Raw genomic sequence first — 27,897 nt, forward strand, 5'->3', positions numbered from 1 at the left:
ATTGCCGCTGCAACCCTAGAGATTTGCAGCATACCACAGCTCCGGTGGAGGTCCTCCGGAGGCATGCTCCCATTCTTGATTCTCGCCACCACAGGATGGGACTGCAAGGTACTGTGCACCGGATGCGATTGCTCAAATCGATTGATATCACCAGACCTCGGCTCATTTTAATTCGAGGCTGTCAAGATTCCTGCTCAAAAAAAAGTTTTGTTCTTCTGCAGCAGGATTATCAGCACTTGTGCGAGTGACTTCCAGCATGGCATATCCTCAAAATATCTTCACCAACACTACACTCCCTTCACCCAGTTTCATCAGCCGAAGACGTGAAGTCATCTATGCCAATACTTTACTGTATCAATTGAATGTTTTGAAGACGACTGGTCGATATGATGCATTCAAGTTGCAATGGCATCAGTCATACAGCGATGCCCCAGATGTGCCACCAATCCCAAATCACTTATTCTGGGACTCGGACGTTGCCAAATGGATCGAGGGGGCCTGTTATTTTCTTCAATGGAAGGAAAACCCAGAGATAGAAGCAGCCATAAAAGAGTTGGTTGATATGATCAGAGCTGCACAGCAGCCAGACGGATATCTGAACATCCACTTCACGGTCGTTGAACCAGAGAAGCGATTTTCAAATCTCCGAGATCTTCATGAGCTGTAAGTCGGCCGTCAACTATCCCATTGTGGGAAATAGACAAACTAACTTTCCAATCAAGGTACAATGCTGGGCACTTGATTGAGGGAGCGTTGGCGCATAGCCATCACTACCAGAATGATTTCCTTATGGAGCCAATCCTCATATACGTTGACTTGCTGTGTCGTACATTCGGACCAGCTCCAGACCAGAAACATGGATACCCAGGTCATCCAGAAATTGAATTAGCTCTGCTTCGCCTCTACGAGAAGACGAAAGATCCAAAGCATTTAGCTCTTGCCACCTATTTCATCGAAGAGCGCGGTAATCCGAAGGGTCAAGACGGCCAACATTACTATGATGTCGAGGCTGAAGCAAGGGGAGACAAGGAAAATGAAAGACCAGTATACATGCCAAAACCTCGAAGCTATTGGTAACTCACAAATGAGTCCTTGTACTGCCGAATTTGTGTCTGACATATGCAGGTATCAGCAAGCACACGAGCCAATAGTTGACCAACAAACGATAGAGGGGCATTCGGTACGAGCCATGTATTTGCTGACAGCCTGCGCGGATCTTCTCCGTGTCGAAAATACGAAGCGCGAAAACCTACGGACGGCCGTAGAGCGACTGTGGACCAATATGGTTGACAAGAAAATGTACTTGACAGGTGGAATTGGAGCTCAGAAGCAATGGGAGGGCTTTGGGATCGATTACTTTCTGCCCTCAAGCACAGACGAAGGAGGATGCTACGCTGAGACATGTGCAGGAATTGGTGTCATGATGCTTGCTGAGAGACTTCTTCAGGTGATGCATATAGCTGGAGGAGTTTAAACCTGAAGGCTAACTAAGCAATAGTTGGATCTGAACGGAAAATATGCCGACATCATGGAGCTCTGTTTCTACAATGCAGTAATGACAGGAATGTCAGCAAGTGGGAAGCAATTTACTTATGTCAATCAGCTCGCATCCACCGACACAGACTTATCGAAGCGAGCTGAGTGGTTTACTTGTGCCTGCTGTAAGGTCTCATTTACTTGCACTTGCTTATGAACGACGGAGTTTAAGAGCGCACACTATATCTTAAGCTTCGACAAATTATGATACACTCCGAACTGAGAAGCGAAAGCTGACCTTGGGCTAATAGGTCCACCAAATGTGACTAGACTTCTAGGATATATTGGCGGATACCTCTGGACTTTCAATAATGATGAGCCAGACACGTTGCAGGTCAATGTCCACATGTACTCTTCGGCTCAATTATCCATTCCCGTTGGAAACAAAGTCGTGGAATTAGAACAGAAATCAAATTGGCCGTGGGAAGGGAGAGTTGAGTTCGCTCTTCGAAATGCTTCTGAGATAAAATCCACAATCAAACTCCGAATCCCGAGCTGGGCAGATGAATGGCGGGTAGGTCTCGTCTCTTTGTTTCCTTGCGCCGTTCTGATTGAGAATCGCAGTTTGTACCAAATGCTCCTGATCAAAAGCTTGAGCAGGGTTACTTGACTCTGCCGCCAGACTGGCTGAAGAAAAACTCCTCATTCGTGCTGGAAGTACCCCTGAAGCCACGATTTGTTACGCCTCATCCATACACGAATCAAGATATCTTAGCCCTTGCACGCGGACCTCTGATATATTGCTTGGAGGATATCGACAACCCGTGGGTCACGGACCATTTCAAAAGCCTTGTCTTGGATCCAACAAGTACTATCGAAGAGACGAATGTATCCGCAGAAGAGATGGGAGAACCATATGTCGCTTTGGCTGTGAATACTATCCCGTCCATCCTTGAGGTCGGCACAGAACTCAGTCCACACATCGAACTCAGTGCCATCAAGCAGGAGACAGGCATGACTTCTGACAAGCTACATTTTATCCCGTATGCGCTTCGAGATAATCGTGGAGGCAAGGGCCACATGCGCGTGGGTATTCGTAAAAAGAGATAGTGTTATGAATATGATAGAATACTCGTTCCTCTCATGGCGAACCTGACTTCAGTGTTTTGTGCAGTAGGTGGTGGCTGACTGCAGCTGTGATCTAGGCCCTGTGAGGTCTCCACGTGAACCTCCATCGCTGTGGTTGGCAGTTCCATGATGGTTTGGATGAAAGTTCGTGTGGATGGGATTCACACTCGATGACTGCGGGTATCTGGTCGAACACTGCAGTAAATTATGGAGTCAATCAGGCACCTGTCACTGGATTGTGCTATAGGGGTTCGCAAGGTGTGTTGTAGGGCAAGTGGCGTGTAAGGAAACAAAAGCAACACGTAAACACATCAAACGGAGAAACTTGCTAGCACAATGAATAGTCGCGTGAGATCATGAGGCACAAAGGAGATGTTCGCGCTCCAATTGAGGTGCATATTCGAGTCAAGACCAAATGTGGAGAAGGTTGCAGTAGTGGAAGTTCGCACTGTAGGGTTACTAGGCTGCATTTGGAAGACTTGCCGCTCCGGTGGGTTAGCGACCCCATCCCTTTCCTTCTACTGACGGCTTTCCAGCTGGAGCTTCGATGCGCCCTGCCGGACCCTTTGCTTGGCAGATCTGGGGCATGGGGAAGCTCTCCAGGTTCTCCACTGCCGACCTGCTGGATGGGGAGGAGCATACCATATTTGCAATGGTCAGGCTTGCTTCTCCTCTTTCTCAAGGACGATGATTCTTCCGGTGAGAGGATATAAAGCTAGGAAAGTGCGTGGTTATGGTCGCTTGAAGTCAAGACGGCCACGTTGAGATCTTCCTAGACTCTTTCATCATGTTTTCACTTCTTTCTCTTGGCTTCGCCGCCTCGGTGGCTGTTGCTACACCCCTCCTCGTTCAAAGAGACGCCGTCACATCCGTGGTTGACCTTTCCAACAACACCGGAACGCCTGCACATTTAGCATCCGGCTTTATCTATGGTATACCGGATACACCCAATCGTAAGTTCAGGTCGTTTCACTTGCAAGCCCTGGCCAGGGCTGTTTAAACACCGCCGCGGAGAAATGTCCAAGTGGACACAGCTTGACTTGAAAGCAATATCCTACTGTATCTGCTTCTAACACCATCTTCTGTGCTGCAGAAATTCCAGACCACTTCTACACCGATATAGGGTTCAACTATGCAAGAGCTGGTGGTGCTCAAGTTCCATCGCCTGGTCTAGGCTGGATCTGGGGCTTGTCGGAATACAAGGTTGGTGGTCTGGCCCTTACTTAGACGCTGGGCTAATCAAGGGAGGTTCGATTTGCGTCTGCTTTGTCCAACTACAAGACAGCCCGCAAATATGACGCCAACTTCATTTTCCTCATTCATGACCTATGGGGTGCGGATGGGACTCAAAACTCCTCCGCACCCTACCCTGGTGACAATGTACGTCAAATCCTGCCTTGTCTTGAATTAATTCTGGGAGCCGAGCTCTTCGGGATCATTTTCGAGAGCAAGTTCATCAAAGAGATGCGCTTTAGCTCCTCGGATGAAATCTTCGGTTACTTTTAGCTTTGTCGAAAGTGTATGCTAATTTGTCAATAGGGAGACTGGACTTTCTGGGACGAATATCTTACCCAGTTCATCTCAGATATGAATGCAAATGGTGCTACTGCTGGTCTCTCCATTGATATTTGGAATGAGCCAGATCTCACCGCTTTTTGGAATGCTCCTCAAGCGCAATATATTCAGATGTGGGGTAGAACTTACCACCGCTTGAGGTAAGTCGCCCCTACTGTCACGGAAAGAAGCATTGTTCTAATCTTGTGCTACAGATCAGAATGGCCAGATGTTCTCTTAATCGGTCCCGCATTTGCCGGCGAGCCTGATGCAAGCAACATTTGTAAGTCTCATTTCACAACTATCAGCTAGGCTAATCATTGTCAGGGTGGACTAATTACCTGAGCTTCGTCAAGAGTAATGCCAGCGTACCAGATCAGTACGTCTGGCATATGGAAGGCGGCGGAGGAGATATGCAAAGTGCCTACGGCGCTCTCTACAACATGCTGAAAACATACTCACTGCCACTCAAACCATTGAACATTGACGAATATGCAACCTACACGGAAGAATGCCCTGCCGGGTCTGCTTGGTGGATCTCTCAACTCGAGAGAGTCGACGCTCATGGCCTCCGAGGCAATTGGCTTTCTGGCTGGGAGCTCCACGATCTCATGGGCTCTCTGGTCTCAAAGACAAATGCCGCAACCGATTATACGGAGCTTGGAAGCGGGTACTACCCAAATGGCGATTACCAAGTCTACAAGTACTACTACCAAAACATGACCGGGCATCGTGTTGGTTCACAGCCGTCAACTGATCTCTTGATCGACACCTATGCTACTGTAGGCACCGATAAAGTTCGAGTCCTGACTGGCGTTCGCCCGAGCACAACTGGGACTTGGGCAATCACAATCGAGAATATCTCTGCGGTGGGCCTTGCAACATCGGGAACGCTTGATATCCATACTTGGGGATTCCCTGGAGCGGGCGGACACTTTGGAGAGGTTGATGCGCCTACTGATCTTGGCTGGTACTCTCACACTTTCAGTGGGAATTCTGTTACGTTTCCTATCTACCAGACGGACACTGTGACTGCGTATGCATTTGAGTTCTATGTCGGTTAAGCTGGGGGTTATGAAACGACGAAGAAGTTTACTGAAAAGTGGTGGACTGGATCTGTAACATAAGCGAAAATGAAGAACCAAAATGATGTGTACCTTTGGCTCCATGTTCTGGTCAGAAGAGACGAGTTTTGTTTCCAATCCTTCTCAGAACCGGTCGGGACAATGTTGCTGCCCCCAGTGCCTTCTTACCTCACTTGAATCACTCAAATGAGTTGAAATTTTCATGCGAGGCTGAGGTCAACTTTATATTCCGAGCTTTTGGTCATTGTCTCAAATCAAGTAGCCCCGTCTGGTCTCAGTACCTCGATAAGCGCACTCAGTGTCCTAATAGCCTGCCGACTATACCCCCAAGTCTTAAGCCCCGCCAGCAGATTTCTCCCCTCTACCAAAACCCTTACAGGACCCTTCACAGAGCAGAGATTGCCCACACCAGTAATATTAGCCTTCATACCCGCGCCTCTCTTCACGAAAAGCTGCACTAGCTCATCATCCGCTGGACGATCAAGTTGCATCGAAGTTGGAAACAGAGATTCGGCATCATCGTCATCTGCCTGTGGAGACTCTCCTTCCCTCTGAGCACTGACGCCCGAAGTCGGCAGGGCGAAAGATCCGTAGGCCCACAGCACGAGCGTGGCTAAGAGGACGGAAGAAGGCTCGTAGAAGGCGTCGGTAGAGTACCGTCGAACGTGCCAGAAGAGAACACCTGCGTGTATCATGGCAAGACGGGCTTTATGTTGATCTTCCAGAGCCCAGCGCTGTATATATTTTCGTAAGCTCGTGATATCAAGTTCGTCGCTGGGCTGGAGCTCGGATGTCATGAGCTGTGCGAGCTGGAGAATTTGGCGGTATGGAGTCAAAAGAATAACACGGGCAAGGTGAAGATGAAGAACGGTGGGATGTTCCATCCCTGAGGCGGCTCCAATCACGCTGTTTGCGTGCCAGTGGAGGATGTCAAGACAGTCGCAAGCTGAATTGCGCCACTTTGCATAGGTTGAGATTCCTGGTAACCATACTGGTATAGAGCGCTCGAGGGTGCTGATATTTTGCTTCTCGGCTGTTGGGGTCCATTGAGTGAGAGGCTGCTTGAAATAACTTTCCACTTCCCAGGTTCGTCTGAAAAGGGCATGGATGCAGAGAATGCGACTGAATTCTCCTGTAGATGATTGTATCCTTTTTTCTATATACGCAAGCTGAATAGCCGAGTGAAGAGAGGGACTCGCTAGTGGCTTTTAGTGAGTGTTGAGACCATCAAAACAAATTACTTACGAGTCGCACAAGAATAGAGTTGCTGCCAGTCTAGAGCCGAGTTTGCTTCCCAGAGAACTTCTTGGCAGGGTATGGGTATCTTGGCGTCCTCGAGTGACAAGAGAGAGCGGCTTTGAAAATGGAAGGTCCACATGCAGTCCAAAAGCTGATCACAATTAGCCATCTTTGATTCCCAACGAATGGCAGAGACAGCTTACCCAAATGCAGTATCCCGTCCGCCTACTGCTCTCTGCTTGGCACCATACCTTCCAGTCTTGACCAATCTGATCTTGATTTTCTGATGAAAGCTGAGGGCATTCAGATAATCGCTTCCAATCCCTTTCACAAAATGATATGAGGTCACTTTGGGTGCCTCTCGCTAAAGCCTTCAGACGCTCGTTTCCACTATAAATCATTCCAACGCAACTCAATAGCTTTATCTGCGTCAATACCAGCAACTCCGGCTTTGAATTACCTCCTATCTCAACCTAAAGCATGTGAGCTAAAATTCGAGGAACCGATTTCGATCTTACCACTGTCAAGATTGCTCGCCTCAAGAATTCGTGCAAAGCGACGGTGACTATCTCAGCGCCTGGATTTTCACTGTAATGACTACCGATCGTTGCCATAGCTAAGATGAGCAGCCAATGAGCTGTTGAAAGATCGAATGTTGATGAGTGTGTGAATGGTAGAATAGATAGGAAATTCTGAGTATAGTGATGAACAAATCTGCTGAGCGTTTGGGGGGATGGGAAAGAGGACCCTCCTTGGAAATTTGGATAATGATTGGATGATATGCAGGTGAGGTTGAATATCCTACAAATCTCGCTGTACACATTCGGCGGTATGGTGTTGACAGTCGAGGTGCCCGTACCGTCTTGGTGGTAATCATCTGTTTCTGGAAAAGTAAACGTCGGATACAGATTCTGGTGATCGTGAAGAAAGTTATGGCTATATGAGTCCGAGTGTCGATAAGGTGCTTTCCTGACACGAGGAAGCCGTGCACCGTCTCCATCGATATAAAAATGACCACCACTGTGCGTGCTTTGTGAGCCTGGACTTGAAAGCTCTTGCGCACCCACATAATCCTTGCGGCGTATTGAGGCTGGCGGCCCCACATCAATGTGTTCAGGAGCAACTGCAAACCTCGACATACCCGGGGAAGGAGGAACATTGGGGCCGAACGTCAGAGTATCTTGATGAAAGCTCCCTGGTTGGTTCTCCTCTATCCGAAAATCTGGCGTCCAATTTTCTGGAAGCCAGTTGATGGAAGAAAAGTTGTTCTGAAACCAAGGTGTCGAGGTGTTGACTGAATCAATATTCATGTTCCCTTGGGACGCTAATGATTGAGCTTGTTGTGTCTCCTGAAGGAGAGATTGTATAGCCACTGGATCTTGGCTTCTATTTACCTCGGATTGTGTAGGGCCTTGGTTGGCGAATGGATTGTCGTACGAAGTGGTAGTGAACGTTGGGGAGCTTCGAATCTGATTATCCATGGTAGATTGATCCTGAACATGCTCATGACCGCTCATCTGGGGAGAGTCTGAAGTATGAGACCAGGACATAGGCGAGTCTGCATCGTTGAATTAATACGTATTCGAATAAGAATATAGAAAAGTACAGGAGTTCCGAGAACTCAATTCCTAAATCTTCCTTCGGAACAAGGGACATTTCAGCGTACCTGAGTTTGCCATTGGGTGCTCCGTGGTCTGTAATCGTGTTGCAGTCGTCGTATCAGGTGGTCTAATGTCACCATTTGTGGGTGAAGAATGATCCGAAGTGGCTCTCTTCGCCCTGTCCGGATATCTGCATTCAAGCGCCCGTTTCTGGCAGCCAGAACATGGAGTCTCGCCACTGCATTTTCTTCTAGCAGCAGCACATGTTATACAAGCACGGCCGCCCCTCGCAAGAGCGCTTCGTCTTGGCTCTTTATGAGTAAGTTCGTGCCGCCTCAAAGCATCTCTAAATGCGGGGAAATCAGTCAGAGCATCTCCATCACGTGAGGTACAACTGAGCAAGAATATCGCAGAAAATCTTCAGAAAATGGCATCTTTGGAAATGAAAGGGGTGTCTTGTTTGTATCAATCAATAAATACCAGACCCTCAAATATTTGTATCCACTTGGTACTCGACACACTGATATTACCCCACAGACTTTGGGACTATTTTATATCCCAAATTTTACACTAGCAAATGAGAGTACTGACGTGCGGTAGAAACCTTTCCTACAAACACTGCACTTGAGATATCTCTCCTTCGTATGACTTCGCGAATGTCGAGTAAGATGCTCCGCCCTCCCAAAAGTTTGCCGACATTCCAAACACTGGAACCGACCAGCTGGATCCGAAGCATCCTGGCCAAAACTCCCTTCTGGGCTGGTTCTCTCTGTAAAAGTCCCATCAGTCAATATTCTTACTCGACCGAGCGGTGGAAAGCATACCCATGTGCAACTGAGTATGAACAGCAGCCGGCTAATACGTAGGTAGTGGTGGAACAAAGTTCTGCCACTTCCATCCGTCGTCTCTGGGCGAGGTTTGCATCCCGCACGCAGGTAGGGAAGATGTCCATTTGAGCTTTCCCCACAAAATGGCAAGAACGGCTTTCATGAGATGTCGGATCTGATGACCGCGCGCATGGTCATGTGTGGAGAAATTTAGCGCTCGAATCAGACCTAGGGATCGGTTGACGCTTGTCCGTAACCGAGGAAGTTGCTCAGGGGTGATTATTCATCACGTGTGGGTTCAATGAAACCGAGCCAGAAACTTTTGACCTTGTGAACACTATGCAGATATATAAGAAGACTAGACAATAAAAGAGACTGATCTTCTGGAAGGTTATGGGGCTAGGATTTGCTTCTTCTGGCCACGTCTTGTTATTACCAAGTGCCTAGCGAGGAAAACGGGATGTCCATCAACGGCCACGACATTCAGACGACTATGAAGTAAGGTTCACAAACATTAGAATTTTACAAAATTGTCCGAAACGTAGTACGATCCTGAAAAGCTGTCGGAAATTCACAATGACAAGACCGCAAGATCGAGTGCTTCCATACCTTGGAATTTCGTTGTTACTTGTTTGAAGCCCCAAAACCATATTTCTTCTTCTATGTGTAAAGATAAAAATTTTCTATCTCTTAGCTCTTCTTCTCCCCTTCCCTTTTATCTCTCCCTATCCTCCATTCAATCCTTCAACCTACTCTTTCTCTCTTCCTCCACCCTCACCACTCCTCTCAAACCCACGAACTCGGCACCCCGCCTAAACACATCTCCCACACATCAGCCTCCATCTCCCCCCAGCCTCACCCTCCCAAACTCTAAACTCCCAGCCCCCATACCCCAACCACCCATCAAATTACCCAACCCGTCCCTGTTCTTGACTCCGTAAACATTCATCTGGCTGAATACCATACCGAGATTTGTTTACGGAGACAGGAAGGGAATCGAGATAGAAACAGAAATTTTTCGTACGTGTACATTTCGCGTATCCTTGTTCGTGCATTGAGACGTTAGTTCGTGGTTTGGTTTGTTGTGTTTTGAAGGGGAGGTTGGCGTTGTGATGGATTATGAGATTTAATGGTTGAGGAAGCACGGGAGTGGAAAGTAATGAGTTGTATGTACATAGCAAGAGTTCGATTCAATTGCTATCGTATGATCGTAATCTCATCTATCCTCCACTTTATCATCACAGCAAGACTAAGCTTGCTCTCGGATCTGGTCTTGGAGGTACAAGTCCAGCTCAACAACAAATCAAAGGGTATCGTTCATCCCTTTCCTTACCATCCATACACGAACAAGATCCCACCCCAGAATGCGTCGCTAGTAGCCCTACAAATGCCAACCATGACATGATCCGAGGCCATTTCTCCCTTTCCTTTTCCGAACTCCATGCTAAATTCTTTCGCTCAAAATGAAAACAATTTGTAGCTCTGTACAAGTGCCAAATGCTAAAATGGCACACTCATTCTTACATGACCCATCAACCAACCTTTCCTTCAGAGAGTTCATTCATTTACCAACAATCACATCTCCAAGATATCCCATCTCGCTCAATAATTGTTCTAGAGCAGACATATGTTCTGGCTCATTTCCACTGGTAGACGTGTAAGTGGCAGACGGTCCACCAAATGTCGTCCTGCTGGCTGGCTCTCGAAATGGCGAAAGGGGTGTCTGATTTCTGAGTGTCTGCTTGGAAGCATATTCTGCTTTAGGAAGACTGTAACCACTGAATCTACCACTAAGCGGAGTCTCTGCTAATATAGGACTATACGTAAATTCATCACCACTTCCCATGTCTGTAGTAAGGTCCTCATCATTGAGCTCTTCTTCGCTGAAGCTGAATTGACTATCGGAAGGTGATGTGAAGTTCGTAGAGATGGTTGAGGTAGAGAAGTGTGATCTTGGAAGCTCCGCAGCAGAAGCGACAGTGCGAAGACGGAGAGGAGATGGCATAAGGTTATCCTCTTCCGGTAATTGTGGCAGCGGCTTTGCGGTATCCTTTGCAGTACTGGCACGAGCAGGAGGTGACCGTTGGCGAGATGGGGGAGGCGCAAGTGGTGTAAAGATGCCCTTCTCGTTCATAGAAATGCGGTTGACATGACTTGCAAAATTGTCATCATCTTCGGCCTCCTCAGCGATCTCATCCGGAATGCTGAAGGTCGTGGCGCTAAAATGATGCTCCTGCACAGCTGCCTGTCGGAAAGGAGATGCTTCTCTGGACTTTGACTTGAAAGAATGTGGGGACGCGTCTCTAGTCTGAGGTACAGACCTGACCTTCCTCATCTCATCTGGTCGGGCTTTGAGACTTGGTGTACTCCTATCCGCACTAGATTGTGACATCTTGCTAAGAGAGGATGACCGGCCACGATTATCTGACTGTTGTAGGGGTGACAACAGGCCAAAGAACGTTCTTGGAGACCACGGGGACTTGTCGCCATTTGGTGACAACGAGCGAGCTGAACGTTTCTTGGTGAGAACCGATGTCGCGGTGTTCAGGCGTGGTAAGGCAGGTAGTGGAGGAGGTTGTCGTGGGGTCATGAACTTGTCGGCTGGGTTCATCGTTTTGATATCTCCGATGGCCATTGAGCTCATTGATGCGCTTCGATAGCGCAAAGGTTGGACTTCGACTGGCACGTAAAGTAGGTTGACTGGTTGTCCAGGAAGGTATGGACATGAAGTAGTAAAGGATATCGTCGCGTCGTAATGTTCTGTGCCGTCGTCAAGCTCGTACTATATATAAACATCAGCGTCCATTGTTTATAGTTTCAGATATGGAGTCAAATACGTAGTAATAATAAGTGGATCCCATCTTCAAACCACCTGTTCGTTTGGGACTGCTACCCCCGTCACCATCGCATATGATATCCTCGAATGCATAACATCCACGCCATTGGCCCCGCGCTCGTCTGATATCTCGCTCCATCGGATAATGTTTGGAGAAATTGTCCCATGATCCGATTAAATGAACCGACTGTGTGGATGGGGAGGTTTGACTGCAAAATCGTCAGCTAAGTGAAACATGGGTCGCGTATCTGGTTAGGGCCCAGTATTTCGTGGGGAGATTTCGCTCGTAAATTGCAATGCTGGTGGCAGATAAATATGAAACATTGTTTTCCCCGCCCCCATAATATCGGACGGACGGACTTCATCAAGCTTCCATCTTAACATGGTCTGCTATATATATGGATGTTTCGTCCACAACCGCAGCCAGATGAGCCTCTCTGCAAGAAACATGCTGCGACGCCCAAGCCTTGGAAATAGTTCTTCCGCTCGATTCAACTTGAGTAGTCATCAATGAGCAGACGGAGCAAGTACTCTTCGGAATACCGATGTCAATGCCTTGATTGACAGGCGCACAAGCACAAGTATAACAGTTCGCATGATCTCCAACGGCTTGCACGACACCACCCCACGCTGCTACCCGTCTGATTTGAGACACCAAAGTTCCGCAAATGCTGTACAACAGACAATTCAAGAAGACATCAGCGGTGGAGGGGAGGTCCAGCTTGGCCCTCAAACTGCGCTGCAGCACCCCGACACATATTCATTCCTTGACATTGTACCATTGTACCAGGCAGGTCCCACAGCGGTCGCATCCAATTGGACAAACATCGCAAGAAACAACCCCAGCATTGGGTGGGAAGGAAAGTTCCAAACATCAGACTGACTGGGGAGAATCAAAACATGAACGTACATCATGAAAGTTATTAAGGCGGTATCCATTCTGGCGAAGGCGAAACTCAGGACCAGCCCAAGCAAAAAGTACTAGAATAACCAAGTCGATCGTTGAAAGAAAGATACGGCGACGGTAACGGAGCTCCTGTCTGTCGGTTGATTGCGGTGCGGGTTGTCGTCACGGTCTTGTAGTCCCGGCAAGCCGCATGCTCAAGTAACCGAAGATTGTCTTGAACTCTCGATATCGGATTGAGAGGTGAGAGGTGAGAGACGAAAATAATCCCTTGCGGCGAATGTCAAGTTATGTTTTAGATAGGCCTGATGTTTGAAGTTGGGTCGAAGGAAGGGCCGTGGAATCTGGCAGTTGTTGTTCCTTGAACCAGTGAGGCTGCGCGGATTTGACTCGGAAGCGCCGTAGTGAGGATATTGGCTGCGTTTCCAAATTGAGCGCTTACAGAGAACCAATGTCGAAGGATGCCAAGCACGTGTTGGTGTTTGAGGATGGAGTTTAATTTGAATGAGGATTCCGTTGCATTGTTGGACGGGTCTGTTTCGTTGGCATTGGAATAGTCGAGACGGTGATGAAGGTTTGATCAGCGAGCAGATAGACAGACGGAGGCGGCGAGAGACAAATTTCTATGGCGGGGTAGATGTGTGAGGACTTGAGGTATTTTGTATGGGATTTGCTGCTGTGGAGAGAGACACAGGACAGGGAAATTGAGTGGCAGGTGGATCTGGAAAAGACCGAGCTATGGTTGGTAGATGCCACTAATTGATGTTCGTGGATTCAGGAACAGGAACGGCCGTCTAACGGGTAGTGCGAGTTTTAAGTTTGTTGATGGCGGAGAACTTAAAAGAGACCAGGAAGGCGAGAGGAAGGAACGCGATATTTTGGTCTGAACGTGAACAGTGGTGGTGCAGTGCAGATTGAATGAACATGGACATAGACATGGGACTCGAGGGAAAAGAAGGAATATGGAAGTATTTGATGCACCCACAACCCACCGTTCTGGACGGCGTCCAAGCGTTGTTAATTAGTCAATCATCGGGACGGAAAGGGACGAAGGGTCTCTTCTCTTCTCTTCTGTGCTGCAAAGTGCAATTACGGCATGCGGCTGGCGAAAATCAATAGAGCGTGCTTTCCCTTTGGTCCCTTTCACACGGCATGTTGCCGAATGCAGTAAGAGTGGAGTGTGGCGCACGCATATCGTGGATGATGAGAGACAGAGCTGAACCTGAACCTCGACGACCTAACGAGTAAACTCTCAAACATCCGGCTTTTAAATAGAGCTAAGACATGCTTCACCGCGCCCGCAAGCCAATCAACTGGCAGAGTTCCAGACTCGCTGTCTAGTGCTTTCACGTATTGTGTATCGTGCATGATTCGAGCGCAGTGCGAGCATGACGTTGGCTTGACTCTCGAGGGCATGATGGACGACGACCAGCCAAACCAAGCCAAGCCTCCGCAATGCTGGCAATGCTCGCTGCGAATAGCATCTTGACGGCTCCGGTGTTTCGCAGAGGACGTCCTTCATTGGTCGCCGTTCGCTGTCGGCTCTGTCGTCCTCCTGATCCTCACCATTGGGATTTGCATGGATGGCACGACATCATGATCGCTGACTTTTTGTTTGATTTTCCTTTTGGCCGCACTGTGAGGGACAATGCCGCCCCCAAGCATAGCCCTGCTGCTGCTGCTGTCCGTTCTTGGGATGAAGTCAGACGCAGGCCTACTACACGGGTGAGACGGCAGATGGAGAGCCTGGAAGAGGTGGGAGTGATGAAAAGAATTTGAGAGAGAGTGACTATCGTCGGGATGTGATAGAAACAGGGAAAAGCAGCCACGAACTGGTGGCTGGAATCTCGGGAGTGGCCTGCGACTAGGATCTTTTTCTACTAAGGCTCTTCCAGTCCCTGAGGTTCAATTACCACTTGTCCTCTTCTAGTCTAGACGGGTGATGTTCATGCGAGTCTGATCGGCGGCAGACTGTGCCACACTTATCGCCACGCGAATCACCATTCGAAGACGGTCTGAAACTGCATGTCTGATTGGTGGTGTCCCCTTGAATATAAGCGCAGCCTTAATGGAGATTAAGGTATCCGCTTCGAAATGAGGTATCCGTGCGCCGAGTCCATTTCGCGACAACGACCTCGACCTCCTATCCAACAACGCGACAATTCCAAGAGTGGGACAACGCGAGTGGAAACTTTACCCAAGATCCTCAATTTTGACTTGAGGACCAAAATGAAGGTTCATTGGAGAAGAGTTTCGAAACAAGCCCAGAATTGAAGCGACTATTTAGAGTCTGGCTGTGGCTGTTTCATGTTTCACCTTGAGAAGTCAAATGAGATGCTTCGAAGAATCTGACAATAAACATCATATCCACGGCTGGTTGGTACCAACTTTCAACGTTCAATTTCTCAAGATAAGAAACATCTCACTGCTCACTCAGCAGAACATCAAAGCTCCATTCAACCATATTCCGGATCGAGCAAACCTTGAAGGTTAAAATGATCCTCTCTTCTCGCTTGGCCCCGGCAAACTTTTTCCGCGAGCGAACATCATATCAATAGCAAGGACCACCCATTTATCTGAGGCATCCAAGGCTTTCTCTTCATCTGCCCCTGAACGCGATGTCACCTGATGATAAATGAAAGTGCTTCGTCGATCATCTCACTCCACTTTGGCTATTTCTTCGCTATCGACAAGGCTGCATCTTAAGGGGTCGAGGAACCATTATGGCAGAATCACACCTTAAGTGGTGCTGATATGACTCCACTCTCCACGCGAGATACCCCTGAGCACAGAGCATCATCGGCGGGGTGCAGCGGCTTTGTGCGTGCTTTGCATCCGGAGGAACCGTTTTGCCTATCTTGTTTCTGTGGAGGAGGTGACCTCACCCAGGCTTCTACCACTGTTTTCAATGACGAAGTACCCAGTGACGAAGTCAATTAACTCTCCCCGAGCATACCGACCAAGAATCTTTGTCCACCGTGTGTTACTGCTTCTACCCATATGATTATCTAAAAGCGGTGCCTTCGGATCATTTAAGTGACTTTTCTTCATCTTGAAAAGTCTACCCATGCTGCGCGTTTCAATCATTGTCATTTCCTCGTTTACTTGCTCTGCTTTCATCTCGACTTCTAAAGTCTCCCAATGGTATTACCATTCTTACTGTACAACGTTACTTCCTTCTCCATTTGCATTTTATCAATCCCTCCTCAATGCAAGATTACCATAAGAAGAAACATTCACAGAGTTACTCAAAACTTCTTCATCTATCCATAAAGTAACCTCTGCAATACCAAAAAGCAAATAACATTCTCATTCCTTTTGTCTAGTAACAAGGATCAGGTTTCGTTGATGAAGCTTAATTTCGTTGCATGTCGACGACTCAGTTTTCATCTCATAAAGTGATGGGATATGACAAGGCTTAAGTTTCGTTGCATCTCGACTGTTGTATTTTCATCCCATGTAAGTGAAAGAGCAAGACAAAGCTTGGAATTCGTTGCATGTCGAACATTGCATTTCATCCCATGTAAGTAGAAGAGCAGGATAAACCTCAAGTTTCGTTGCATGTCGGACGTTGAATTTCATCCCATGTAGGTGAAGTGACAAGACAAAGCTTTGCTTTCGTTGCATGTCGACGGCTGTGTTTTCATCCCATCTACGCGAAGGAACAAACTATTGAACTGAGGTTGGTTGACCATTCACTATGACAATGATCTACTGTTACCCGCCCAGACTCTGTGTCAGGTTTCGATTCACGTCGACCATTGTCACTCTTACGGCTTGACTGACAAGCGAAATGACAAAAGGTAACAAGTCACTTTATGAAAGTAAACTGAGGTTGGCCCATCTGGAAGGAGGTGCTGCTTTTCTTGCACGGCCCAGAAGGCCAAGCTGTTGAGATGTAAATGGGAGTTGGGAGATGGGTCAAATGACATTTGCCTTCCAAAGACATGACAAGCAGGCATATGGAGTTCGGACTTGCCAATTTATAGAATTTACTTCCATCTACTTCAAAAGTCTCTACACAAGCTGATTCTCTTCTCCTCGAATCATTACTTCCCCAAAGTGTGTCATTCACCTTCATTCTCCTCCAACGACATAATCTCATCTTCAAATCATTTCCTCGTCATCCCCTCTCTAATTGTCTAATATCTCTCCACCACATAAACTAAATCTCTCTTGAAAATCAGCATCCCATCTCCTACACTCGATTGAACTGACTACTTGTTCTCGTATCTAGCAAAGTGATTGCTGCTGCAAAATAGGACCATCAAATCCTAAAGGTGAATTTCTCAAGGATTGAAGGATCAAGGCATCAAACGACTAGCTTCGTTGCGACGTGCAACAAACCCTTTTTCTGGCACTTTCACTTTTAAATGTGTGATGTGGTGGGGTTTTGAGTATGTGTTCGGGTTCTGTTCTAGTTTCTGGCTCACCCGCAAAATGCGCCGTATGCGCACGTAGCGCAAATCGCGCAGCCAGCGCTCACCGCGTGGAAAGCGCAAATTGATGATTATTAAACAGTAAGAAAAAAAATACAATCTCCTAGGAAATATTGACGACAAAAAGATCTGGTTATTGTAAGAGGTCATTCAAATAGTGCAAGGGCGATAGATAAGTCCGAGTTCATGGTCTGAAGTGAGGTTATGGTGATGTGGAACTTTAAGCTGGGCTTGGCTCAAAAATAGTTGTTGACCAACTGCTCAAACTCTTGTTATCTCTCCTTCTGCAAGTTCATGGGGTGTTCCAAGGTAATCTTCGTTTCAATTTTTGAGCTCTCAATGCCTTCGTTTGCTGCCCAATTTTGCTACTATCTATAATTCAGTTTGGTGCGAGAGGGGAATTATCCGTCTTTATGTCCCGAGAAAAGATTTTCCTTCTGGAGGGAGTAGTCGTTGCAATGTGGTGTGGATACTGTTGGGAAGAAATCAAGATCTTGCCTGGATGAGCATAGGAAGGGTGAAAAGACCCTGGTAGTTCGAAGAACCAATGTAAATTCAGCAAAGATGAATTATTAGTATTAAGGTATCCTGCACCCTTGCCTCTCGCGAGACTTTCAAGCTCCAGTAATGTACACAATTCACACCGAACGCCCACCACGATTCATATCCATCCAAGCCCCAACCAAACACCTCGTCCCAAGAATGCGTAGAAGACCGTGCATGCCGCTCATGTTGTACAATCAACTGTGTATCTTCATTAACCCCCCTTCTAGAGAAATCACAACTCAACCTTGTCTGCATCGACCTTGAATTGTGCTGCCTTTCTGTCTCTCGCGTAGCGGAGTTTTGTATCGCCAGACCACATCGTGCCCAAGAGTCGATCCCAAAAGGTGAAGAATGGTTGCGAGAAGTTGGTCTTGATGCCCCAGCTTTGGTGGTGGATGTCATGGTATCCTGCATTGTTGCTTGTGATGTGTTGCAGGGGGTCCCAAGGTAATGCGTAACCGCAGTGGTCATCGACCGTTTTGATGGTGGAGGCTGTAAAGAAAATCATTCCTTGGCGAGGCGTCAACCCAGCAACTTTGTATGCAATGCTAGCCCCGAGTGTGTCAAGTAGGAAGCCTTCGAAGGGGTGGTTGTAAAGCGCTCCGTAAGCGTATGGGACATAGAGGCGATGATGACGCGAATGGAATGTAGCTTGTTTCGTCAGCAAGGGAAACAGGGGGAAGCTGACGAGGACTTACTGTAGAGCCACTTATTGATGTGCATAGCACGATGTAAGAAGTATTGCCATGTATCCACAATGAGGATTGACAACCAAAACTGCAATGCAGGTACAATGTACCAGTACAGAGCCTTGGCCGCAAATACCTCCCAGCTAGCAAAAGTAGGAACTGGTGAACCACCGAGAGCATCCATTCCCAAGGCCAAGGAGGGGTATTTTCCACCTGCGAGAGCACCTGCCAGCATTGGATGCGATCCAGCAATATTCTTAGAAATTGCTGCAGCGTTGAGACCTAGAAGACCCAAGAGCTGCGGCAGAACCCTTTGAGCAATTCGTAATCTTGTAGCCCAGACTGCGATATCGTACTCCTCCCTTCCAGTCACCTCCTCTGGCTCCGTTATACCTAGAATTATTCCAACCACTGTCTGAATGATCTGCTGTATAACCACATCGCGCGCCACCTCATACCGGGAGACGTGATTTCTCTTGAGGATCTCCGCCGGTGTATGCAGTCGGTATTGTGGCCATACATCGTAGACATCGATGATGTGAAAGAACATTGATACGATCCAGTACGCGGCAATTGGTAGCATGAGGGAGAGGTAGAAGTCGGGGATAAAGGAGATGAGCGGCTGAACCGGGGAGAGGGTGTACGATGGGAGGGGTGGTAGATCAGACATCGTAGTCAAATTGGAAGCAAGAGAGATGTTTGCCATGTCGAGCGGTGGTAACGGCAGTTATCGTGGTGCGCACGAAAGGAGTGAATACCGTTATGAAGAAGAAACGAGGAAGACGATGGTTTTGTAAACCAAGATGATGGGCGCCACAATACAGTCATTAATGCACCCACCAGCGCTATCAAATCTCGCTTAACTTTTTATCATCCGTCACTCCCGCGATCTCCTGTTGAAGAGCTCCTGACTTTCCAGAAGAGTGAAATTGGGCTGAAGAAATCGCCAGACTGTCAGGTCAGGTCGAAAATGCTGTGTTGTACCGTACGTTTCATTGTGAAAAATGGCGTTCCGACCAAACCTTCTCCGTTTTCTAGTAAACATCACATCCATCCCAACTTGTCGTTCATGGAACCGAGATGGGACTTCTGACATGTGGCGGGCGCTGGCAAAAAAAAGCTGTACTAGCGTAAGGCCAAAATATCTTGCCTGAGGTAGTAGAGCTATTCCGGATTAGTTCAAGTGTGCTCTTCTGCCCCTCCATTTAATCCACGTTGGTGGTTTTTTCAAGTCCAGCCCACCACCAAAAGATTCGAACTCTGAACAATTTTGTCCATATCAGTCTCTTCCTCCATACCTAGATAAATCACAGATTGATACCGTCAAAATGATCATTTTCAAGGTACGCATTCCATCTGCCACAACACTGCAACCCCGCACTTGTACTCGATCGCGATCAGCTTTGTGGGTCGCAACCTGTGGAGAATAATCGCTGACTGAGATGTACTACAGGATATCCTCACCGGTGACGAGGTCATGTCGGACTCATACGACATCAAGGAGGTCGACGGTGCCGTCTACGAGGTCGACTGTTCCATGATTACCCTGGGCGCGGTCGAAGTCAGTACGTACACTACACCGCCGAAGGCTCAGCAATATGATGGATACTGATATGAATTACAGACACCGGTGCCAACGCATCTGCTGAGGAGGCCGAAGAGGGTGTTGAGGACGGAGCTCAACAAGTCAACAACGTTGTCAACTCTTTCCGGTTGCAATCTACCCAATTCGATAAGAAATCGTATCTCAGCCACTTGAAGGGTATGGAGCATGCATATATTCACGGGACATTGCTGATGGAGACACAGGATACATGAAGAAGGTCAAGGAGGCTCTGAAGGAGAAGGGAGCTAGCGAGGAGACCATCAAGGCGTTCGAGACTGGTGCTCAGGGATATGCCAAGAAGATCGTCGCCAACTTCAAGGACTACGATTTCTACACTGGCGAGTCAATGGATGTCGATGGAATGTAAGTTATCGTCGTCCGTTTGGAAGAATTTGACTAACCTGCTCAGGGTTATTCTTATGAATTACCGTGAAGATGGAGTTACCCCTTTTGTTACCATCTGGAAGCATGGCCTTACCGAGATGAAGGTCTAGATGGATTTGGGATAATTCTGCATGGTTTTTTCTGCTATTTGCGCGTCACGCACGGCCATTGAGAGTAGCATACCTGCTGTCTAGCCAGTCATATTCACCAAAAGAAATCGACTCCCTCCCCAAAAACGTTCCCTCGACCCTCAGAGTGCGCCTCGTGAAAGTACAAAACGTAAGCTCCTTTTTGGCCCCAAAGATGGCTCTCTTACTGCCTTAAGTTACCCATGTTGCAATTTCCAGCTGCCAAGTTCACTTTTCACTTGTATGACACCCAATCGGACGAGTAGTTCCTGCTTGTTCGGGACGCTGCAACTAGTCAACACGTGATATACCATATGAAATGCAACCTACCTAGGTATCTGTTTGACAACGACACAAATGCAGGTCTATGCTTACTTGTAGACTATATCAAGGGCCAGTATTTCATCGCATTCGATACCTAGGTTGCTCATTGTGCTGACAAACGATAGATTGCATTAGAGCATATCGGGAACATCTTGGGTGGCATAGACTCTGGAAACCGTTTCCGGCCCTCAAAATGGCACCTGCAACGCGAAGCCAAGCTTCATCCTCTCCACAGAAACCGGATTCATATTTTCCACACTTTCCACCATCTTCTAGAGCTACAGCTCCAGTATGTTCGAGCTCACGAACCTCCCCCAAATCCGAAGCTTCTGATGCTACTGCTGCCTCCGCATCGGGCAGAGGATCTACTCTCGCTCAACCTAGTTTGTCACTGCCAGACAACTATCAGAAAGTCTATCTTCGACAAATCCGGCAAAATTTCGTCTCAGGACAATATGCTCCTCAAGCACAGCCTATGTCGAGCAATAATTCCCAGATGTCTGAGCAGCAACCAGCCCCAAGCACGGGACAACCAGTGACACCTTCCATGGCTCCTATGAAAAGGCCAACAGCCGTTGAGCTGATTCGGTGAGTTATCCACATAACTACAGATTCATCAGTAAAACACCGACACTGACCTCAAAAGATTGATCTCTGGCCCTCGAGTAGACATCTACATAGGATCAGACAAAGAGCACCGCTCTATACCAAAGGATTTACTTTGCTCTTACTCTCCATTCTTTGATCGATGTTTCAATGGATCCTTCAGAGAAGCTCACGAGCAGAAGCTTGAGCTACCAGAGGAGAAGATCGAAGACTTCGATATTTTCCTCGAATTCATTCTCCGTGGCACGATAGCTGTAAAACCGGGTCTCAGAGGCGCCGAAGAGACTATCTCGCAGTGCTTGGACTTCTTAAAGTTCGCAGACAAATACCAACTCGGAGATGTCTCTGAAGCTATCTTCAAGCCATTATTCGACGCTCTCTGGTTCTACACAGCCGAAATCAAGCTGCCTAGAGCTTCGAGAACCGACAATCTATCGGCCCCATGGCAAACACTTGGTTCAGACCCACCACTAGTCGTATTCAAGCGACCCAACGGCCTCGAACGCAAGGATATTGAGCTTGTCTTCACCACTTGCCCGGAGAGAAGCTCAATCCGGACTCTCGTGGTACAAGCCCTCCTGTCAGTTGCAGGCGGATTGAGTGGGCTTCATAAGCTCCAAGAGTATGGTGATAGCATTGAGGGATTTGCAGCCGAGGTGATGTTTGTCATCGGTAATGATTTGCGAGATACTTACGTTCCTGCCAAAGAGTGGCTTGAGGGAATGCGGAGGAAATAAAGACAAGGGAAGAATGGAGACAGTTTATTGAAGCGTTTAATGCCTTGGGATTTTGTAGCTGGTAAGGGCGCTCAAAAAAGTCGTATGGTGTTGTAGTTGAGGGTCACGGAAATGCGGGATTGACGTACGAGGTACCTCATCACTCTGCGAGATTATTATGTTTATTCACAAACAGCTTTTCTTCCAGGTCAAACTAGTACTTGGTAACTATTACACAATCACAGGCATTCATGTCACTGTACATGTGGCTCTTCATAGGTTGTGCGCAGAGTTTAATATTTTTGCTGTCTACATGACACCAAGTGGTGCACGCAAGATCCAAAACTCCTGGCAAGCCAAAAGACTCCGCTAACATCCGTGGAGTAGTCCTCCAAAACAAGTGACCTGTTCTCCCCAAAACCCGCAATGCTTCTCCTGGATATCGTGAAGTGCGAACCCAGAACTCCAAGTGGCTCCTGAACTCTTGTCACTGAAAATGAAAAACGCTAAACAAGAAAGCCGAAAGATCCTCCAGAAAAACATTGTGGTTGGCCCTTCCAATGCCCGAAAGATCGCCCTTCTCCGATAGGATCCGGCCAAGTCTGCAGTGCCAGACCTCGATGGTCGCGGATCAGTATCAGAAGGTCTCAGCTGGGCGGAATGAGGGCTTCAAAGCTAGCGTTCAATGACGACGTGTGATCTTAGCCAGTGGCTCAACCCATCTTCGAGCGATCTTAGTGAGTGGTTCAACCCATGAGTGGCGGGAGAACCCGGCGACGACTTGATCCATCAACTCGGTAGCAAAGCCGGAGACATTCTCCATCTGTTCGTCCCAGATGTTGACTCCTTCCGGACCACTATAGGAGAGAGCAGCTTGTGTGGCAAGAGTGCGGAGGCGGTTTCCTGGTGGGCAGAGCTCGAAGATAGTTTCGATGTCGTTGGCCTCAATACCACATCGGATGCCGGACTTTGCGATTCGCTTCATGTCGTTTGAGTCGTTGCGATACTTGTGGTTGGTCAGGTCAAGGAATGCCTTGAGCAGTGGCTCAAAGACAACATCGGAGACGTCGCCAATTTGGTACTTGTATGCGGACTCAAGGAAGCGCAAACATTGGTCGATGGTAGACTTGTTGCCCTCGATGCTTCGCTTGGCATTTGCGCCTGGAATGACGCCTCGGAGCATGAATTCGACAAGAACGTTAAATTCCTCGACGTTTTCCTTGAGCAACTCCAACTTCTGGCCCTTGGACTCTGCAACAAGGCGAGCCAAATGTGGGGACATACGACAGATGAGTTGGGTTGGAAGACCATAGTACTTGCGATTAGGTCCGACGAGGAGGACGGTTCGGGGACCGGAAAGCATCCTAGAGTTCATTAGTCCCGGCTTGCACGTGTTGGGTTGGTGTATAAACTCACTTATTGCGCTCAGCGGCGCTCATCATCTTGTACGAAGTGCAGGAAGCCATTGTGTTGATGGACAACTGTTGCGATGTGGATTGCGTAAAGCTGCGAAGGTGTTGTCGTTCAGGAAGGTGATTCTTTTGTTGTGCTCTTACTTTAGTTTATTACGCAAAGTCTTGGAATTGTTGGCTTTTTAGTAATGGTGAGTATCTGGTGAGTATCTGGTGATATTGTTGTGTTGTTGAGGTGTTGCGAGAATGTTCAGAGTTGTGGTGTGGTGGTTGTGGACGAGGATGTTTAAAGAGGAAGAAGAGGAGGACTCGAGGTGCAAATGAGGTTGTTATATAGGTATTACCAGTTGGACGCTAGTACTTCCCAAAATGGATGGACCTGGGCTAGTGTGCTTCTTGGAGAATTCACCCCAACTTACCTTTGCGGATTCAAATTCACTGTTTTCTAAATTTATCAATAAACGTAAATCCGGGGGCTTTGAAGGTAAGGTCTCCCTCCTGCTACGTGATACGTGGAATGTCTCCATTGATTGCTGAAGGCGATATTGACTGGCATGCCATCTCTCCGTATAGTGTACCAAGACCTATCTTCTTCAGGCATCCCCTCGCCCCAACCATATACCTCAAAGAGTAACATGGAAAGACGCTGTGCTAAAGATCGTCATGAGACCATCAACCATTTTCACCTACGAAACCCTAGTCTTCCCTCTCATCACCTGTGATTGGGTCGTTCCAAGTACATTCCTGTAAGCTCTTATACAGCTCTTTGTATACTGCAAAGCCGAAGTCCTTGATTTCATAGATTATCTCCTCATACTCCTTCAGACCTCCTACACCACCACCAGACAGCACTGCTTGAGCCATTAGGGTCCGAAGCTCGCTATCACGCGGAGTGAGGCTGAAGACCGTCTCGACATCGTCTACAGGTATCGAAAAGGTCGTATCCCGGCAGCGCTTGCTCTTATCCTCCACCAGGCTTCTCAGTGGCTTGTAAACCGCAAGAGATGCAACGTATCCCATATCGTATTTGCTGACGTATTCCACGAACCTCATGCATTGATCGAATCCGGACTCGAAGTCGTAGAAAGTTATCTTGAACTCGCTAGTAAGGCCATGGTGCAACATGTACTCGAGGATGATATCGAAGTCTTCAACTTTATCTTCGAGAAGATCGAGCTTTTGGGTCTGACCCTCAATGAAGTTGCCATTGAAGCACCGATCAAAGTACTTGGAGTAATAACACAACAGCTTCTTGGGCAGGGAATAGTGCTTCTTCTTTGGGCCGACATAGATGTCAACCCTAGGTCCTGAGATCAACCTAATGGTTTCCGTTAGTAACATAGCCTGACGTTGAAGATGAGAGGAACTTACTCGATGAGTTCGATACTCGACGGTCTACCGGGTGATGGCGAGGAAGCCATGATCTTGTCAATGATCCCCTGTGGATTCGAGTCGTGGCTCTGGCGAAGTCGTTGGGTTGAATTGGGTGAGGGAAGTTGTGGTTTATGGAAGAAGAGGACAAGATCGAGTGGGTGAATTGTTCGGCCTAGCGTCATATCTAGCTTAACCCAATGATGCCCACAAAGATGAACTCTTGATCAATGTCTGAGACTAAACTAGTCAAGAAGGCTTCAGATCATCTTCGAAATTTTCAAGAAGGGGACGCTCATTCTGAGTACCTTAGAGCACCATGAGACATCTCAAGCAACTCGAGCCTGGGTAACACCCTAGGTCAGAATTCTGATAGCTATGATATCTAAATTGATCTATTTATCATTTGGCTGTCACATAATTTACCCATCAACGTCAAGCAACTTAAGAGGCACTGCTCCTAGAGACATTATGTAGTGAGAGTCAAATCTTGGGACTGGATGGCTGCGATTGAATAAGAAATATTCTTACATAGTAGCCAATTGGATAGGAGAGTATTGAGTTGATCTAGTGAGAAGTCCAAAGTTAGATCGACCCAGGTTGACTCTTGATGATCATGCGTACTCCCCTATTTACGCGAAACTAATTCCTCGCTTCATTCATTTGCTCCACAATTCTGCCCGCACAGGCATCATGCTGCCAGATCGTTACATATATGAGATTCCGAGACCAAAGAAAATCAGACAATCGAGATGACAAACTGCTGGACATTGTTTCGGACCTCATAAGCAAGCAATGACTCTCCGGCGGCGGCGCTACCCTTGATCACAGGACTCAGCAGTCCATCAAATGGCTTCTTCTCCAAGCCCGCCACACCTTTGAAATCCTGACAACACAACCAAAGTGTATCCTGACCTTGTTCATAGCTTTGCTCCCAGCTCTTGTATCCAAATGCTCCGCATCGTCGAAATTTGCCACCACCACCCTCCAGTTGCTCAAGAATGATTCCTCGCATAAGCCCGTTCGAGAGACAAGTCGGCATCAACCATCGCCTTCTTGATGTCGTCCAGTCCCATTCTTGTTCAGTATCTACTTCTCGCCAAAGATCCAACTCCATGCTCTTGCCATCTCGAGTTCTGTACAAGGTTACCCATGGAGTCTCCCTCTCTTCCATATCTCCATCTTGGTTCTTTGCGCCACCGCTCCCTTCCTGAACTCCTCCGTCTTCGTCTTCATCTTCTTCATCATCGATGAGCAGACTTTTTTCCTCGTATGTTTGATCATTTTTCTCCAATACAACACCTCCATCATCAACATAAGACGGCAGGACACCGTCCCAATAGAGCTGCTCGATCGGGACAATTGTGACCGGAATTAAGTAGCATCTGATGTTGAGTGTTTCATGACTGACGATCACCGAATCCTCTGGCTTACTAGCTTGGTTTTCAATGCTCAGAACTTTGCAGAGATGTTGTTCACGAAATCTTTTTCTGTCCAGCTCGTCCCATGCAGGCATCAAATCAATTTCTCCAGCCACGGATGCCCATGACCACGAAGGCGCAACATACTCGCGTGGGCGCTTGCTGCTAGTTGGATCAGAAGCTTTCTAAGCAAGTTGGCTTTCGATATCTTGCGACTAAAGTCCGGCTTGGTAATCGCAATTAAGCAGCCGTTGAACTTTCATGGCAACACCATACAAAGCAACCAATCTGTCAGTATCCTTCGTGATGCGCGTCGCCGAGTAGATCCTCAAGACAGGAGCCCAGAGGTCGAGGACACCCCGCGCACCTTTAACCTTTTTCGGTGGAAGTCGAAAACGCCGCACAATAGAGTCTTTGGGCATGAGACTATCCATTCCACCTGGATGTCTCTCGCATGCTGTAAGTTCATTGCATTCCCAGAGCAATTGATCTCGGTCAAATTGAAGTACACGCGGAGACAGTAGCCTTTCCTGCATGACCCAAGCGCGAACATTAAGTGGAGATGCTTCGAAGTGTTTCCACCAGATTGAGAAATCTGAAATGCGATAATCTGTCTTCTGTCCTTTCACGCTCGTGCTCATATTGACTGTACACGGCTCGATCATCTTCGGATCACGTTCTCGAAACAATCCACCTCTTCCGTCAGCTGATGCTGTAGCTGCTATATTGCAATATGAGTGTCCATACACAGCTTCCATTCTCATTGACTCAAACTTCCAGTCGTCGCGGGAATCTTGGATGATGCACAAGCAGTCTATCCAAATATAGCCAACTTTCAGTTGCCTTGTGACTTCGACAGCATTCTGGAATGTCTTGACGAGGGAGCTGAGAGGGATGCTTTTCTTCAACGACTCAATGTTTGTCGTAAGCAGAGTGCCCAAGACGACAGCTCCCCAGCAGTGGCTGAGTGTCGTATAGACGGTTCCGTGGGGAATTTCATCTTTCTCACAAAGTCGGATACTGTCAGGATCTTCGGACACTTTGAGAAGGCGGGTTGGCTTCCAGTCCTGGTCGCTATAAGCTTGAAGACATGTCTTGTGATTTGCTTTACAGTTCTCGATCCAAGAGACGGCCTGCTTCCAGCTCGTTTGTGAACCAGTGTTTGCCTCAGCTTCTTGAAGGCTTAAAGAGCCTATGAGATCTAGTTTGTATCAGCTTCGTTCTCAAAATAAGCCTAGGAGAGAGGCCAAAGAATGGATGCCCACCTTCTTCATCAGTCGGACAGAGTCGAAAGTCCACTCGAGGTGCATAGCCTGCGTCGGGGATTTTGTAACTGAATTTAAGGGTGAGGCTTCTCCCTTCAGGATATCCGAAAGTGTAATGAGTCCATTGCCAGGGCGATGTCAAGCTTTCGAGATCAAGACTACCTATAATTAAGCTACAGAAATGACAGCCTTCTGTGATTGAAGTTTGGAACTCTTCTAGGGTATCATAATGCTGTGGTCCCAAAGCCTCCAAATTAGTAAAGATCTCCAAGTAGCTCGAACGCAAGAGCTTGATCTCTTGTTAGAGATGAAATAGACATTTAAAGCTTGTATACTCCAA

The 27,897-nt window shown here is 47.6% G+C and overlaps 10 protein-coding genes across 10 annotated transcripts; 5 read left to right on the forward strand and 5 right to left on the reverse strand.

Annotated features, from left to right (window-relative positions):
* Positions 1 to 74: 74 nt before the first annotated feature.
* LY89DRAFT_622645 (DUF1680-domain-containing protein) lies at positions 75 to 2,854 on the forward strand. The gene is made up of 6 exons (XM_018210983.1): positions 75 to 663; positions 723 to 1,073; positions 1,126 to 1,447; positions 1,499 to 1,661; positions 1,788 to 2,050; positions 2,101 to 2,854. Exons 1-6 carry the CDS (start codon positions 257 to 259, stop codon positions 2,584 to 2,586), a joined length of 1,992 nt encoding a protein of 663 aa, XP_018067060.1. The 5' UTR covers positions 75 to 256; the 3' UTR covers positions 2,587 to 2,854.
* A 537-nt stretch (positions 2,855 to 3,391) lies between these two features.
* LY89DRAFT_785300 (glycoside hydrolase) lies at positions 3,392 to 5,251 on the forward strand (the record flags this gene model as incomplete). Its single annotated transcript, XM_018222879.1, has 6 exons — positions 3,392 to 3,557; positions 3,698 to 3,807; positions 3,853 to 3,984; positions 4,144 to 4,319; positions 4,374 to 4,441; positions 4,486 to 5,251. The coding sequence occupies 6 exons, from the start codon at positions 3,392 to 3,394 to the stop codon at positions 5,220 to 5,222; spliced, it is 1,389 nt and encodes a 462-aa protein (XP_018067061.1). The 3' UTR covers positions 5,223 to 5,251.
* Positions 5,252 to 5,389: 138 nt separating this feature from the next.
* On the reverse strand, positions 5,390 to 9,043 carry LY89DRAFT_651971 (uncharacterized protein). Its single transcript, XM_018212185.1, has 7 exons — positions 8,908 to 9,043; positions 8,675 to 8,852; positions 8,149 to 8,429; positions 7,001 to 8,040; positions 6,686 to 6,955; positions 6,489 to 6,633; positions 5,390 to 6,441 (listed from the first exon to the last, which is right to left on the reverse strand). The coding sequence occupies exons 1-7, from the start codon at positions 8,909 to 8,911 to the stop codon at positions 5,498 to 5,500; spliced, it is 2,862 nt and encodes a 953-aa protein (XP_018067062.1). The 5' UTR covers positions 8,912 to 9,043; the 3' UTR covers positions 5,390 to 5,497.
* A 1,428-nt stretch (positions 9,044 to 10,471) lies between these two features.
* Positions 10,472 to 11,885, reverse strand: LY89DRAFT_737628 (uncharacterized protein; the record flags this gene model as incomplete). Its single annotated transcript, XM_018220279.1, has 2 exons — positions 10,472 to 11,692; positions 11,748 to 11,885. The coding sequence occupies 2 exons, from the start codon at positions 11,883 to 11,885 to the stop codon at positions 10,472 to 10,474; spliced, it is 1,359 nt and encodes a 452-aa protein (XP_018067063.1).
* A 223-nt stretch (positions 11,886 to 12,108) lies between these two features.
* Positions 12,109 to 12,780, forward strand: LY89DRAFT_687677 (uncharacterized protein). The gene has a single exon (XM_018215558.1). The coding sequence runs from the start codon at positions 12,342 to 12,344 to the stop codon at positions 12,627 to 12,629; it is 288 nt and encodes a 95-aa protein (XP_018067064.1). The 5' UTR covers positions 12,109 to 12,341; the 3' UTR covers positions 12,630 to 12,780.
* A 5,087-nt stretch (positions 12,781 to 17,867) lies between these two features.
* On the reverse strand, positions 17,868 to 18,994 carry LY89DRAFT_592377 (uncharacterized protein; the record flags this gene model as incomplete). Its single annotated transcript, XM_018209696.1, has 2 exons — positions 17,868 to 18,286; positions 18,334 to 18,994. 2 exons carry the CDS (start codon positions 18,992 to 18,994, stop codon positions 17,868 to 17,870), a joined length of 1,080 nt encoding a protein of 359 aa, XP_018067065.1.
* A 658-nt stretch (positions 18,995 to 19,652) lies between these two features.
* LY89DRAFT_699387 (translationally controlled tumor protein) lies at positions 19,653 to 20,424 on the forward strand (the record flags this gene model as incomplete). Its single annotated transcript, XM_018217051.1, has 5 exons — positions 19,653 to 19,667; positions 19,778 to 19,889; positions 19,949 to 20,086; positions 20,134 to 20,293; positions 20,340 to 20,424. The coding sequence occupies 5 exons, from the start codon at positions 19,653 to 19,655 to the stop codon at positions 20,422 to 20,424; spliced, it is 510 nt and encodes a 169-aa protein (XP_018067066.1).
* Positions 20,425 to 20,794: 370 nt separating this feature from the next.
* Positions 20,795 to 22,214, forward strand: LY89DRAFT_651979 (uncharacterized protein). The gene is made up of 2 exons (XM_018212186.1): positions 20,795 to 21,354; positions 21,413 to 22,214. The coding sequence occupies exons 1-2, from the start codon at positions 20,960 to 20,962 to the stop codon at positions 22,107 to 22,109; spliced, it is 1,092 nt and encodes a 363-aa protein (XP_018067067.1). The 5' UTR covers positions 20,795 to 20,959; the 3' UTR covers positions 22,110 to 22,214.
* A 199-nt stretch (positions 22,215 to 22,413) lies between these two features.
* Positions 22,414 to 23,554, reverse strand: LY89DRAFT_785306 (uncharacterized protein; the record flags this gene model as incomplete). The annotated part of the gene is made up of 2 exons (XM_018222880.1): positions 22,414 to 23,452; positions 23,505 to 23,554. The coding sequence occupies 2 exons, from the start codon at positions 23,552 to 23,554 to the stop codon at positions 22,771 to 22,773; spliced, it is 732 nt and encodes a 243-aa protein (XP_018067068.1). The 3' UTR covers positions 22,414 to 22,770.
* A 2,953-nt stretch (positions 23,555 to 26,507) lies between these two features.
* On the reverse strand, positions 26,508 to 27,602 carry LY89DRAFT_699388 (HET-domain-containing protein; the record flags this gene model as incomplete). The annotated part of the gene is made up of 2 exons (XM_018217052.1): positions 26,508 to 27,359; positions 27,558 to 27,602. The coding sequence occupies 2 exons, from the start codon at positions 27,600 to 27,602 to the stop codon at positions 26,508 to 26,510; spliced, it is 897 nt and encodes a 298-aa protein (XP_018067069.1).
* Positions 27,603 to 27,897: the final 295 nt, after the last annotated feature.

This window comes from Mollisia scopiformis (genome assembly GCF_001500285.1).
Source record: "Mollisia scopiformis unplaced genomic scaffold LY89scaffold_20, whole genome shotgun sequence".
NCBI lineage: Eukaryota > Fungi > Ascomycota > Leotiomycetes > Helotiales > Mollisiaceae > Mollisia > Mollisia scopiformis.